At 37.7% G+C, this 16,026-nt stretch overlaps 1 protein-coding gene across 1 annotated transcript in view; it reads right to left on the reverse strand.

The window, feature by feature from the left end:
* Positions 1 to 16,026, reverse strand: part of doc2b (double C2-like domains, beta) — a 146,033-nt gene that overhangs the window by 65,783 nt on the left and 64,224 nt on the right. The window contains exon 2 of the mRNA XM_072374901.1: positions 6,616 to 6,695. Within this exon, the coding sequence (XP_072231002.1) occupies positions 6,616 to 6,695 (80 nt within the window). The remainder of the gene's footprint in view (positions 1 to 6,615; positions 6,696 to 16,026) is intronic.

Raw genomic sequence — 16,026 nt, forward strand, 5'->3', positions numbered from 1 at the left:
GGTATTTTGGCCCACTCCTCATGAGCAAACTGCTCCAGTTGTCTCAGGTTTGATGGGTGTCTTCTCCAAATGGCATGTTTCAGCCCCTTCCACAGATGTTCAATGGGATTCAGATGTGGGCTCATGGAAGGCCACTTTAGAATAGTCCAATGCTTTACTCTCGCCATTCTTGGGTGTTTTTGGCTGTGTGTTTTGGATCGTTGTCCTGTTGGAAGACCCATGACCTGCGACTGAGACCAAGCTTTCTGACACTAGGCAGCACATTTCTCTCCAGAATGCCTTGATAGTCGTCAGATTTAATTTTACCTTGCACACATTCAAGACACCCTGTGCCAGATGCAGCAAAGCAGCCCCAAAGCATTGCTGAGCCTCCTCCATGTTTCACCGTAGGGACAGTGTTCTTTTCTTCGTATGCTTGGTTTTTGAGTCTATGAACATAGAGTTGATGTGCCTTACCAAAAAGCTCCAGTTTGGTCTCATCTGTCCAAAGGACATTCTCCCAGAAGCTTTGTGGTTTGTCAACATGCATTTTTGCAAATTCCAGTCTCACTTTTTTATGATTTTTTTTCAGCAGTGGTGTCCTCCTTGGTCGTCTCCCATGAAGTCCACTTTGGCTCAAACAACGACGAATGGTGCGATCTGACACTGATGTACCTTGGCCTTGGAGTTCACCTTTAATTTCTTTGGAGGTTGTCCTGGGCTCTTTGGATACAATTCGAACGATCTGTCTCTTCAATCTGTCATCAATTTTCCTCTTGCGGCCACGTCCAGGGAGGTTGGCTACTGCCCCGTGGGTCTTGAACTTCTGAATAATATGAGCCACTGTTGTCACAGGAACTTCAAGCTGTTTAGAGATGGTCTTATAGCCTGCACCTTTAAGATGTTTGTCTATAATCTTTTTTCGGATGTCCTGGGACAATTCTCTCCTCCGCTTTCTGTTGTCCATGTTCAGTGTGGTACACACCTTTTCACCAAACAGCAGAGTGACTACTTGTCTCCCTTTAAATAGGCACACTGACTGATTATGAGTTTGGAAACACCTGTGATGTCAATTAAAGGACACACCTGAGTTAATCATGTCACTCTGGTCAAATAGTTTTCAATCTTTTATAGAGGTACCATCATTTTTGTCCAGCCCTATTTCATTAGTTTTTTTTAAAAAAATAATTATGTTAATCAACAATTCAAAAGTAATGGCTGATTTTGATTATTTAATTTTCAATGAATTTTTATTTATTGTTACTTTTGTAGGTTTCAAGTGATTTCAGTGAGAATTGTGGGTTTTTCCTTCTTTAACTGAGGGGTACCAACAATTTTGTCCACGTGTGTACATAGTCCTCCAAAGGCTAGTGCATGGTCAAATACATTTATTTTACAAATGCATTTGCCCTCCAGCATGGTCTGTATATTGACTGTTTTAAAACTGTTTTGGTCGGTGGTGGTGAATGACATTCACACTTGCTGGCTGTCTCACAGATTTCTGTCTTACTGATTACTGAGTGAATGAACTTCCTTTATTTTTTTGGTCAGTCATAGCTCTGACATACTTCTAATGACAACAAGACATCTCAGCTGCTTTGCCGAGTGTAGTCTTTAGCACTGCTTAAGCTTTGTTCAGTTATTCCTTTTTTATGTCGCTACTCATATTCATGGTGGTGCCTTACATGAAAAAAATGATTTTCTGAATAAAAACAATAATTCTAGCTATACAGTAACTCTGCTGTTTTTATTATTGACATACAACATAATGGTATTCATATTTGTTGTGTCCTGAGGACAGGTATATAAGAATTAGGGAGTAAACGTTGACATATTTGAACATGCACTAAAAATCCTCAACTGCAACAGAAACGTCCTAAGTTGTATTTGTCTCATTAGCTAACCAAAAGTAAGTCTGAGTTAAAGCGTTTCTGTCATGATCCTTGTTGTTTTTCTGGTTTTGTTTTGTATCCTGGTTTCCTAGTTCCTAGTCTATTTAGTTTCCTATGAGTTTTCATTGTCCTTTCCTGTTTCCTATTTCTTGTCAGTCTCCGGTTCCACCCCCATCTCCCGTGTTAAGTCTCCTCAGGTGTTACAGATCACTAATCATTCTCTCCACAGCATTTAATCTCCTGTTGTCTTCTCAGTTTTTGTCAGATCCTCGCTGTCACCCCCGTTGTGTACACCTTGTCTATTCTCAAGTTTTTGTAGAGTTTAGTTTTGTTATCGCCTAGTGCATTTTCTAGTTTTTTTCCAGCATAGCTGTGATTTTTATTTCTTGTAATAAACCCTTTAAGTTACTCCTGACTCCTGTCCTTGTCTGCATCTGGGTCCTGCTCCCTCACCCCCTCGAAACCGTGACAATATCCTGGCTTTGGAGTGAAATCTGCAACTTCACTTCTTTCATCCTTCATGCTCAAATCTAGAATTTTCTTAATAATTTTACATTTAGTTGACACGACACTTATCATTGCTCATAACTACAAAATTTGTGCAAACAGTGAGGTTAACTACAAGACTATTTGCTGTCACTTCGTCCTTATATTTGCTGCAGTTTTTTTCCACCTCAGACAATGCAATGCTTGCTAAGATGGATGTCATGAGGAAATAAAGCTAATCTTTGGTAATAAAAGACAATGGTTTTACCCGCCTGGAAAAAGGTTTTTCATTAGAACCATAATATCAGCCTTTTTTCCCCTTGTCATATGAGGGTGAAAGGACTAAATAAAATGTTCGCAAGAAACGGTTAAAAAAGCTTCATCCAACCACATTTATCCATTCTGCATGGTTCAGAGCTCAGCAATTACCCAAACAAATTAGAAGTAGCTTACAGTTTAGACTGTTTGTATATGAAAACATGTGTACCTTTTATTGTTGTATTTTAGTGAATGTTTGAGTAAAAAAGTCGCTGAAAGTAATTGGATTGTTTATAGCCACTCATTTAGGCCATGTTCTGTTTATAGTATTGATGGGCTTAGTCGTATTTTGGGAACATAAAATGGGGGAAAAAAGTGGTTGTGTATTGTTCATGTCTTTGTAATCACAAAAACTAAAATGTAGTATGATGATATCTTATAAGCAGGCTACATTTTAGTGTTTAAAGCAACTGGTGAGATATACTGTTTATAACTAGGAAGCAATGTTGTGACTTTTAGTGCTCAGAGAGACAATAACAGATCAAATATTTCTGTTTAACTGGACTACACACTTGAATATTCATTTGAAGTACTTATTCCAGAAGCTTGATATGTAAGATTGATGTTTAAAGACTGAGGGGTTCAAATGTATTATGTTTGATAGAGACAGAAAAGCCTGCAGACCTAGTGCAACTAGTAACTGATGTGTTTTTCTTCCAAAAAAAACCAAAACGGAACCAAATTGGTGTGGGGCCTGTCACTCTTGATACAGGCTTGTTGATAATTGATACTAGTGAGGAAGACGAGAAGGCAGCCCTACAAATACTGACTTTATTCTTTAATTCTGCAGGTAGGTAATGAAAAAGTCAAAATGTTACTTTGTCAGAGGCAGAGCTAACCTCTGCAGGAGGTAAAAAAGCTACAATTATGTGAGAAAGAAAGTACAACCTATTTCAGTTATAAGTATTTATACATCCGTACAACATTTTTTTTTAAAATAAGAAATAAACAACTTCTAGATCATACCAGGTCTTAAATTGAACTGAACAAAGCCTCAGATGAACGACAACATCTGTAATATTATGCTGTGTCATTATTTAGAAAATCAAGACAAAAGACAATCAAGACAGTGGGTGAAAAACCCTTAATGCTTCCATAAGAATTAAGTAGCAGCCAGGTGCTGCTAATTAGAAGCACTTAATTAACAGTTTTAACAGTTTGAAGTTTTAATAGTTTGCTGGTCTTGAGCATTCATGTGTATGTTAACACAATACCAAGAAGGAGAGACATCTGCGATTATCTATCTGAGTCCTTCCTTTCAGTGAGAAAGATTATTCACAAGTGGAAAACAATCAAGACAGCTGTCAATCTTCCCAGGAGTGGATATCCCAGTACGTTCACCCCAAGAAACAGCAAAAAACCCAAGCACTACATCTCAGACTCTTCAGGCCACAGTCAATGTGTTAAATGTTAAATGTTCCCCATGCCCAGAATCCATAACATCGCATTAGACAGTTGTGATTTCCTATCTGAACTACAACAGTTAAAGTTCAGTTTGATCCAATTACTTTAGGAGGAAATTAAGTTTTGGCACCAGAAGCAAGAGAAAAAAAATCCATAATTATAAAGACCAGTAAAGGGTTTAGCAAACCAATTAAATTGAAAGAACTATGTAAGAGACTATATGAAAAGCATTTTTTTCTCTGCTTGGCTAGACAGAGAGGAGGTAAAGGAGGACTGCAGTATAGAAAATAATAACCATAAATCAAGGTGGCCTGATGCCCACTCTGCTGTCCAACACTGCTGCCAAGACCTGCTCCTCTGAAGCCCATTTTCCTTTATACCAGCCATTCAGGCAGAGAGTAGAGTTATAGCTGCTGACGGCAGTCATGACTGTTGGAGCTATCACTTCATCACAACAAAAACAAGAGGGAAAGTGCACCTTTACATCCACACTTAGAAAAGCTTCTCTTTTTTTCAGAAAAATATCATTTGTTTAGTTGTGGCTTGCTGTGTTTTGCACCTCAGGGCCTTAAAACATCAACAGGTAGATGTGACTGTTAGTGACAGCAGTTCAGTGGAAAGAAAACGAGGGACAAGATTGGCCAAAAGAGAAACCTAGTTCATGTAAATGAGAGGTTTGGCATCGTCCTGCACTGTCCAGAGGGAGCTGATGTTGAAATGATGATCTGAATTTATTAGCACAACATTTTTTAACAGAAAACTAAGCCTCTACTTATGGCTTTAATAAGTTCCTCTCTTTGCCTCCACCAATGGCATAAAAATCTCATAAACTGCTAGATTTTTGTTTCCCACTTAAAATTACATTGAAAACTGAATGCATTTGATTTATCTCAGAAGACAAAATACTGTCATGATTATTCAAGTTTATTTTATTAGAAATATGCTAAAAAAATTACTATGTCATGAGGATAACAACTACAGACCAGATTTAATGGGATCAGACCAGCTGAGATGCAGATGAGCGTCTCAAACGCAGTCTCATCATCTTCAAATTTAGACTTCATTGTGATGTCACCCACAGAACCCATAAAGTTCAATTTCCTTTCCTTTAAAGCTGAGCTTACAAATGAAGCTTCTTGCGAGACAGCAATGAACACAGATTCAGAAATAATCTTCAGACTCAGTCCAAGGTAACAAGCCTGAAAATGTATATTAAATTACCACTTGTGATGGTTTATTCAGGAGCGAGGACCCAGACAAAGGAGACAATATACTTTATAGAAGAAAAACAATCTAGTTTAGTTTCTGGAAAAGATCATACAGAATATGGCAGCAATGAATTTAACAAGAGGAAGGCAAAATCCCAAACTATGCATTTATTTTTTTCCAAGAGATCCAAACAACAATATATGGAACAACAGGAAACCAGGAAACACAATTAAAAACAAGGAAACACAACATAAGCACAAAACACAAAGGGAACCACAAAGTGGCTAAAAGAAAAGATGGGGTGAAAAGATGGAATAAAGAAGACAAGTGAGTATTTATATAGACAATGACATACAGCAAATAAAACAGGTGTGGGGTAATGAATAAAACATGTGGAAAAACTAAAGGCAGAAGGCCAAACAAACTGGTGCATAAGTAAAAAAAACATCTAAAAAACTTAAGTCGTAAATCACAAACCCAGAATTATGACACTGTTTACATACACTGAGCATGCTGGGATTGTTTTCACATGAAAAAGACAGTTTGCTAAACTGTACAAGACACCACAGAGGAAGATCAGCAATAATGAAAAGTACGCGCAGATATTTCTTTCCTTACACTAATGACAAGGTGGCACTGTTGCTGAAAGTAACTGTAAACTGGTCAAGGACGTGGAAGTCAAACTCCGTTTCGCAAAAATATGAAACTGCACAGTTAAATCGAATGTTCATGTTTCATGCTTATTTTACAGTTCAATATGAGACTGGGCTAGGAAAGCAAGCGAAGCCATGAGAAAGATGTAATAACAAAAGATAAGTAGCCTGAGGTTTTGTACAACAGTCTCAGTTTCTGCTCTTTCGGTTTTTTCTTACTTAGCTATGATGCCACTGTCCATAGAGAGACAGGAACACCATTCAAAGAATTCTAAATCATTATATAAATCACACACAAAACTATACCAGTCACACTGGCACACGTAAATGAATATCTCATAAGTAACAGTGGGATGTGTAAAACTAATATTCCACTGCATAGCTTGACATATGAAAAGGCTCCTGCAAAAATATTCACTTTAACAGTTATGTTACCTGAGAAAATATTGAAAGCTAGCAGTTTATATTGACCTGCAGTTTTTTGATTCGTTGCAGTGAGAGCTGTTAGTAACGCTGTTAGACTTTGATCTCCAAATAGAACTATACCACTATGAATACATATTCTCTTCATATATTCAGTTTAACCAAAGTGGTAAAGAGGTTTGATAAAACCAGGGTCACTTACAGATAAACTTCATGCAGAGTAATATTTCAAGTAGATTGCAATAGCTCACCTTGGCTTTGTTAATGGTGCAGTGTAGTGCATTGTTCTCCTGGTCATACTGCAAACTAAATTCCAAGGTTCCCAATGTGGCTGTAGAGACAAAGAGGGTGACAAGAGACAGAAAGAAATGAGTGGGCCTGAACAGGAAAAGTCATGGTTTTCTTACTATGATATAACATAAGAATCTAGCATAATAACACCAAAAAAATTAATTTGTATTATTTCATCAATAGTATTCGGTGCCCACATTCCTTAAACAATGATAATGATGTGTAGGACTACATCTCTCAAAAGGTCTTGTAAGAAAATTATAGGTGCACAGATTGTAAAAAACATCTGGATACCAATGTTAAGGATGAAATAGAAAGCTGTTTTGAGCATTTATTTTCCCTTTAATGCTATGGAAACAACAAATACTGTATACTTGTTAAAAAAATATATCTTTCTTTCATCGCATTCTTAGAAATGTAAAAACCCTTTGTTACAAACGCGTTATAAAAAGACTTTTCAGCATGTTAAACCATCATCAACTCAATGACTTTTGCAATATTTTCTTTAAGCCCAACAACAATAAAAGTGAATAAATCATGACGCTTTCAGGTCAAAGTCAGTGTGAATCTATCCTATATGCTGAGTGCAGTCATCAAGCTCAATATCAGCTGGTGTTAGGCTGATATATCTGTGAATCTCTGATGATAATCAGGGGCTCATTTTACACTGAAGAAACAGTTTATGAGTCTAGTGGTATTTGCTTTGAATGATCTGTACCACCTGCCTGAAAACAACAATTTAAGTGAAATATAACATAAATTGTCCATGTGGTTTCTTGTTAATACACCTGCCTTTTGTTAGCAATTAGCACTGTCAGTATTAATACTCGACAGTGTGAACACAGTGGGATGTATAAAGGGGATCTGGCGAAGATCTGGTGAGAATCTAGCACATTGTCACTGTTGTTCCTTTCCTTTAAGTAAAATGCCAGTATTGTGTGCTAGTGCTTCCTGGGTTCTTATTTTGTTTGTCTTTTTTTTTCAGATTCCCTGCTTCATCAGTGACCTCGGTTTCCTGTCTTTGATCAAAGTCGTCTGTACCTTCGTTGAGTTGCCTACTGTCTGATCTGTCCAGAAATTGGGTCTGACTTCCTCAACCATGGAGTGTAATTATGATGTATACTCATGTTAATAAATTAGTGGTGAAATAAAAACATATACTACAGCAGAAAGGTGTCAAATATGTTAAATATTATGGCTCTATTGAGCTTCCTAGTGACGTCATGAAAAAGCGCACTGCAGTGGCTGATGTGTGCGAGTCATCATTATTAATGTTGTCAGTACTGTAACATAAGGCTCCAGCTCCTTATGTTACAGTACTGACAACATTAAGGTTGTTTGTCAAATCACTTTTACAGTATGAGCATGTCATGGTAGGGAGCACCTGTGCCTATGCTTTATCAACTTGCTGCAAAGCTGTACAGTAGTATAGGCATGTACAACACACACAAGGTTTGTACATATTTTAGGGAAATGTCTGTATTACTCAAGGTCCTTTGCTTCTGAAGCCATAGATTTTTTTTCTTAATGGAGCACAATCCAGGAGGAGTTTATCGTTGTGTAAACTCTTCTTTAATAATAAAAGCCTCTGATCTTGAGCATAGTTAAATTAAATGAGCAGCATGTACAGTATGGAGAGCAACAGCTCTGGTTTGGTTTAATTCATACCATTCTCTGATGTTTTAATGCAGGCAGTGTGTTTCAGGCTGTCAGGTCAGGCAGGAAAATTTTGAAGTCAGTTATAAATAAATAAGAATAAGAATAGGTGGGTGTACCCACCTCATCGGGCGAGAGGCGGGGTACACCCCTGGACAGGTCACCAGTCCATCACAGGGGCCACACAGATACACGCTCACACTCACTCCTAAGGACAATTTTAGAGACACCAATTAAGCTTACATGAACCTGGAACCCTCTTGCTGTGAGTCAACAATGCTAACCACCACACCACTGTACAGCCCACCTCTAATTCAATTCAATTCAATTCAGTTTTATTCATATCACACTAAATCACAACAAATGTCATCTCAAGGCACTTCAGAAACTATATCTGTAAAACTTGTAGATTTAATTCTGACTCTGTTTGTTCGTTTGGCTCAATAGCACATCAGGAGTTACTCAAGTAGTAAATTCTCCCTTCTTAAGGTATCCCCCTTTGAAATATTCAACAATCAGGCCTTAAATCAAACTCATTTTAACCTTAGAGGATGCTGAATATTTGTAAAGTGCTAAGCTGCTGAATAGAGTATTAATGGAAAAATTCCTATCCTTTATGCATTTCTATTTCTGTGTAACTGCTTATGTCACAAATATTGTACCTATGCATGAGAATAATAGCTGCACTCGGCGAGGTCACCACTGTCTGCTCTCAGAAGGGATGGATTGCATGTATTTTACTGAACTTAACGAATGTGAAGGAAAGAAATATTGTTTGGTGATAATTGATATGCACTCAAAATGAGTAGAAATATTACCTTGTGCACACACAGGCATACTGACAAAGCCAAAGCCTTGGTTAAAGAAATAGTACCACGATTTGGCATCCCAGAAAGAATTTACAGAACGCAACACACTTTGTTAACAGTGTTATTGCTCTGATGGCTAAGAACCTACATATAGAACTCAAAAATCATCGTGGATATCATCCACAATCAGCAAGATTGGTAGAAAGATTCTCAGTTTGGACTCCGAAAAATTGGATTTACTGTCTACCACTATTATGGCTAAATATGCACATAGTACCAACAAGCACAAGTCTTATGCCATTTGAGATGATGTATGGGAGATCTTGTGTCATTCCACAACTGAGACCACTCACCAGGAGTGATGAAGTGGCTGAAGCAACTCTGGCTGAATACATCACAAAGTGTCCAATCTGCTTATTCTATTCCAACACAGGAACTTGAACAGCCAACATCGATAGTGGCTCCTGGAGATTGGGTCTTTATCAAAGTTAGTAAAATGAAGACCTGGTCCAGCCCTAAGTGGGAAGGTCCATATCAAGTTCTTCTCACCGCCGTGAAAACTGCTGAGAGGACATCCTGGATCCATTTGTCACACTGCAAAAAAGGCACATCAACTAATTCCAGCAAAGCCTGACTCAAAGCCTGACTCAGGTGAGCTGTAAATACTCTGAACCTGCCACCTCAGTGGTGTAAGTTTGAATTCAGAGGGAGTGACATCAATAGGAACACTTCCTGATGCGGGGGTGATAGGCAAAGGCGCATCCAGTCACAAGAGCAACCAACAACACTCTGAGTAAGTAGAGGGGGAAGAGGCCAACAGAAACCTGACTAAGGTTGACAAAACTACTTGTTTCAAATGGACAGAGTAAGAGGCCCACCCTGGCACCCATTTAGACAGTCAGGCATGTATGGTCTCCAAGGCACAATGTGTTGTCTGACAGTTTTAGCTGTTCTTGTTGTTTTCCCTCTTTTATGGTTTGAGCTACAAAAAATGAAAGCCTCCACCTGTAGCAACCATACCCAAGACGCACACGCAAGCAACACCAACCTAACATCACCTATTTCATCAGATCGATCAAGTGAAGCACATCATAGAAACAAGAGGGCCAGTGGATCCCGACCCAACAAGGGAAGCAAGATAACAGCAAGTTTGTGCAAGGCAGAGAGCACTGCCTTCCTCATAGTATGTGCCACTGGCAACTGCAACCGAAACAATCAATACTATTCTGCAGACGGATGATAGCCAGTCTCGCTCACCTCCACCACCATCTAGACCCATAGCAACTTATCTGAATATTTGAATAAAGCTATACAAAAAACTGGATCAAAACAATACTTTTTAGCTTGCGCCACAGCTCAGCTGACTTTTGGCATGCATAACGCAACTCTAGATGGAAGCGTTACACTGCACTCTCCCAAGAATTGTCTGAAAATTCTGGTGTGAATGATCCTTTCACCAGAATACTTGAATCATGGTTTGGTCGATGGAGCGGACTAATCTCTTCTCTCTTAGTCTTTCTTGCAGTACCCATTGCTTTGATCTCAGTGTGTGGCTGCTGCTGCATCCCTTGCATCTGAGGCCGGCTCAGAGACTGATTGAGACTAAAACATTGATGCATCAACAGATCCTAACTGCTACAGATGCCTACTATGATACCTGTAAGGATACAGAAATCTAAAGCATGTGCCCTGTGAACATGACTGAATGGCTTACGAAAATCTAATAGTATTAGTAGTAAACCTAGTAGTATGTCTTGATGTTACAGATGTACTTTAATTCACTTGTATGTAATGACGGATTACGATTACAATGAATTGAATTCGAATTGGCTTGAATTGGACTATATTATTTAAATGCCTTGAGATGACAATTGTTGTAATTTGGCGCTATATAAATAAAATTGAATTGAATTGAATTAATTGAAGAAATGAGTTCATGAGTGAATTGTTACCCTTTTCATATGTTCAATATTTCTTTTCTGATTTTGAAGTTTCCAGTAAGCATTAAGTAAGAAAGATTCTTATCATTTATGCATTTCTACTTCTGTGTAACTGCTTATGTCGCAAAAATATATATATAAAAGAACAATAGCTGCAATCGGAGAGATCACCACTGTCTGCTGTTAGAAGGGAGTGTCCCACAGTCTTGGCGGTATCAACACCACCGTCTGCTCCGAGAAGAGAATATTCCACAGCCTCGGATTTATCAGCACAACTGTTTGCTCCCCAGTAGAGCAGAAGGGAATGTCTCATGACTCGTATCAACAAAAATGCAAGCCTCCGTCTACGCTGCCCTATAAAAACAACTCCGCATCACAGCCTCTGTATGTAAATTGTTCCCTTGGTGCAAGATGAATAAATATCCCATGCTTTTGAATTACAGACAGTGTTTTTGAGTGTTCTTGTTGATTTTCTTAACAAGTATTTAATTTTATGACCTGATCACACACTTGTCTGAACAACCAAAATAGAGAGAAATGACTTTAAAAAGCCTCACATGCTCCAAAAAAGAAACAACAATAAGATTTTGCTTCACTCACATTTTGATATGGATACAAGCAGTTAACTTCTCAAGTTACACTGAAAAGTACTGGCACCTGTTACTATCAACACCCACTCAATGTTTGATTTCTTCTGAAAACCTGTGACGTTTGAACAGACATATTTATCTGACTTTTACTTTTTAGTGAAGGAGAGGAGATCTCCTTATCATCGACTCAGCTGATAAATTGTCTTTTCAACCACTGGGGCACACAAATCCTCATCATCATTACTTTGTATCAATAGTTGGATAGTTTCTTAAACATTAAATCTCACCAGTGTGGATCCAAGTTTACATTTGTGATTAAAGTAATGAAAGGCAGGGATCAATGCTGTGTTAAAGAAAGCTGAGCTCATCAACAACACAAAGACAAATGTGCACACACACAAAAACAAAAAGATGGTCTTATGTAGTTTGATTTCTTGTGTGTTTACAGGATGAGGAGGAGGTCTTAACCGTGTAGCCTCTGTTTCCTGCTTGGTACAAAACCACCCTCTGACACTTCACAATGTATCCACAGTGTCCTGTAAAATACTGTAAGATACTACAGGTGAAACGTATTTCCATGTCATTGCAATGTGTTGGACATATATTATCAAAGATTGCAATGCTAACTCAGCCACAGTCGTCTCCTAAACAAACAGTGAGTGAATGGAAACAAGGAAGTAAAAAGATAGCAGTGTCTACGTGCTTAGAATTCTGTTATCATGTTTACTGGTGTGTGACTTCCGTCCATCTTAGCTCCTGTCACCCTATGTTTGGAGGACTGAAACTTCCAGCAATTACCAAGAAAAATACAAACACATATAAATGACTCGATGAATGAATTACAGTATCAATAAATACTACGTAAATGAAGCAAAAAATGGATTTGTGCAAAAATTAATTCATATGATCGGTAATAAAGTTAGAATTTTGCTTGTAATTTTTAATTATCTTTAGCTTGTGTTAATAAGTGTTAATAGTAGTTATTTACTTTACAATTGTATTTAAATTGATTAAATCTTTTCTTATTAGTTAATTATTAATTTTTCTATATAACTTTTGTTCTTTATTATTTGTGTATCATTTTCTTGTTCTCCTTCAGTTAGTCACTCTGCAGTTTATTCTGCATTCTATTAAATTCAAATAAAATTTTAACAGATTTTCAGTTTTCCATATATATTTAATAATTATTTATTATATTAAATATATTGTTGTTTGCTTATGAATAATGTTTGCAGTGTTTGCTGTTGGCCTAAATTAAAAATGAGGGACAGCAAGAGGATGTTTAATTGTAAAAACAACTTTTAGCCCAAAGGATTGATTTTCAACTTCAACCAAGTAGGCTAGGGTTAGAAATAAGAGTGTATAAAAGTTTTATTGTAACATAACCCACATTTCTAAGGTGATCAGCAAAATTGCATCCACAATGGTGATGGTTGTGTTGTAAAAAATTGTAATTTAGACCTTAACATGACCTTTTTCTGTTTCTAACCAAGTAATGTTATTACCTAAATCCAACCACGAAATTAGTTTTTTAATAAGTTGTTATTGTGTTATTGACAGAATGTGTCGTTCCCGATCTCACAGCACAAAAAGGATCATTGTTGAAAACACAGCATCAATTGTGCCATCAATCCATCCTTCCCTTCTCCTTCCTCCTTTTGAGTACTTTGGCTTCATAAATGCAAAACTTGAGGTCTGCTCTGATGTGGTGATGTAATTATTGTAATGTTCACTAACAATGTTGTCATTTAAATGTTTTAATGTCCAAAAAATGCTATGATAGCACAGAATGTGATGCTGGTGCAGGTTATATGTCTGCATTACAGTGTCATTTTTTAAATTGCCTATTGTACCTTGTAAAGTCGCAACACTACTCCACACTTGGAAGGATCCTTAAGAATTGCAAATGATACCTCAGTAGATGTTTTCAGCCAACAAATTTCAGAAAACAAACAGAGCTTTTTATAGAGTTTCTTTTCAGGCCTGTTTTTTCTGCTTGAACTCCTTCACAACACTAATGCCTAATTTTCAGGCTGTGTTTGTCTGTGTTCAGGGCAACAGCAGGATTCTATTAGGTAGCATGTGAAGGTGCTGCTTGTAGCAGTACCTTGCACTGCAGATGCATGAGCCATCTGGGTAGCTGTGGGGTACAACTCAGTAAGATTCAACAGTGTTGTGAACTCTACAGGATAATAACAAAGCCGAGTCATTTTTGCTTCTGTGGAGTCATATTCCAGTCTTGCTGTGCAGCCTGATTTCTGTGACTCACAATAAAAGGTGTGAGCCTGGTGCAATTCAGTTCAGTGATTATTATCCAATTTATCTGAAAAGAATTGACTCTAAAATTGACAGCAAAGGAAGTAATAGATGAACATAATTATTTCTGGCCAGGTCTTTTATTTTCATATGACGAGTCTCTTTGAAATAAATTTTACATTAAATTTCTGCCTGCCTGTGTGCTGATTCCCTTCTTTTAAGGACAGAATCAAGTGAGACCATCAACATAATACTCTAGAGGGCAGACAGAAACATTCTCTGCGTGACACAGTGCCTCTAACTTTGAAGGATGAATGAGATGTTGTAAAACTGAGAAACAGGAGAAAATCCAACAGTGAAGACGGTCTTGAAAGCAGGAGCTTCAGGTGATGTGATTGTTTGCCAGAAAGTGAAGGATGACAAGTGCTCAGACGTCATCACCTCTTCAGCAAAAATCTACTGCTCCTGCTGTGTGCTATGATTTACACACGGCCTGTCAGAGACATTACTTAAAGCACTGTTTTAAATCACACAACTCTTTATCTTCAACAGTGGACTGAGGCTTTGAACTGACATGGATGCACAAAGAGGGAACGCTTCCATATGTGCCTTTGTTAGCTAGTCTACATTAGTGCTCTACTGTTACTGTTATATTAACTTTTGTATTAGCTTTTATTGAAAGAAAAATTGTTTGAAAAATGGTCATAAAAGCAGTCTCCCTCTGATAAGGTGACAAGGTCTCAGTGGGGGTACTTTACATACCAAGTGTTTATAAAGCTATAAGGAAAAACACATCTGTTACAAAATGGTTCACTCCTTCTGAAAGCTCCATTTCTCCCATCAGCATCCATTAACCTTTGAACACACTCTAAGTAATAGCATCCATTGCAGAGAGTGAGTATGTGGGCAAATCTCAAGGCACATTAACCTGAAAAACTTCAGAGAAACCCTTGGCTTGTAGCAAAAACAGTCAGCAGACAATACGGAGATAAATAGTTCTGAGTCACACATGGCTCCACAAGATCTGTGACATTTTTCAAATCTGATTTCAAAGCTGGGAGGGCCGTGGAAAAACTGCTGAAATGAGGAAACGGCCTCTGGCCTCCAGCACAGTGAAGGAAAAGAATGAAAGCGCTTAATTTTAGTGTTACAGTCTCCCAAAAAGACCAGTCGGCTCTGATTGGCCAGCACCACTGACTGAATCTGACGGTCAGATTCAGATTTGCTTTGTCATTTCTCTGGGTAGTACTTACACAGAAAGAAATTAAAGTGTTTCTCATCAGCATAGCATAGTTCAATAAAACACCACACATAAATAAAAATACTAAAGATTACCATAAACTACAATAAAAACTACCATTTTTCTTACCATAAATAATACTATAAAAAACATTCAAACACAAGCGATCAGTCTCTGAAACTGAGCTAAAAGCAATCACCCAAAACAACAACTGTACAGCAAACATAGTCTGACTGTCGTTCATTAGTCAGTGTGGTGTCATAAGTTAGTTTCTATTATGATGATGAGTGGACTTGTGGTCCTTTTAAGACAGTAAGTAGACAGTAAGAAGTAGATATTAGGAGCTAAAGAAAATTGTTTGTGTTCAAGTATAACTCTCCAGCTTCAACTTTTACTCAAAATACGGTCACTTCTGGTTCCAAAAATACCAAGATATTGAAATCAAAATGCTGAAATAACAGCTGTGAAACACCACTTTGAAAACCAAAAAGTGACATCACAATGACTTTGTCCATTTTCACTCATAGTCTATGACTTTGCTGAAATTTCCGAATTAAAAAAAAACCATTTAATTGGCTTTAGAGAAAATACATCAACATTTTCATAATGACAAGCTCTAAGATGTGAAAATCTCATATCATTTGCATTTGATGTGACAACACAGCCAAGCTGCATGTTGCACTTGTCACTATGTCTTTATGTTCGACTCTGTGTGTGTGTGTGTGTGTGTGTGTGTGAGCATAGTGTTAATAGAGCTGATGAGGCAGACCTAGCTGACAGGGACAGGAGGATTTTTGACTGATGACTGTCGTCAAAGAGTCCACAGTGATGCTCTGTTAAGTGGCACACCACAGTAGGTCTATTAATTTCCTTCAGGCAG

This window comes from Leuresthes tenuis, unplaced genomic scaffold (assembly GCF_036924035.1).
Source record: "Leuresthes tenuis unplaced genomic scaffold, fLeuTen1.0.hap1 SCAF_21, whole genome shotgun sequence".
Lineage (NCBI taxonomy): Eukaryota > Metazoa > Chordata > Actinopteri > Atheriniformes > Atherinopsidae > Leuresthes > Leuresthes tenuis.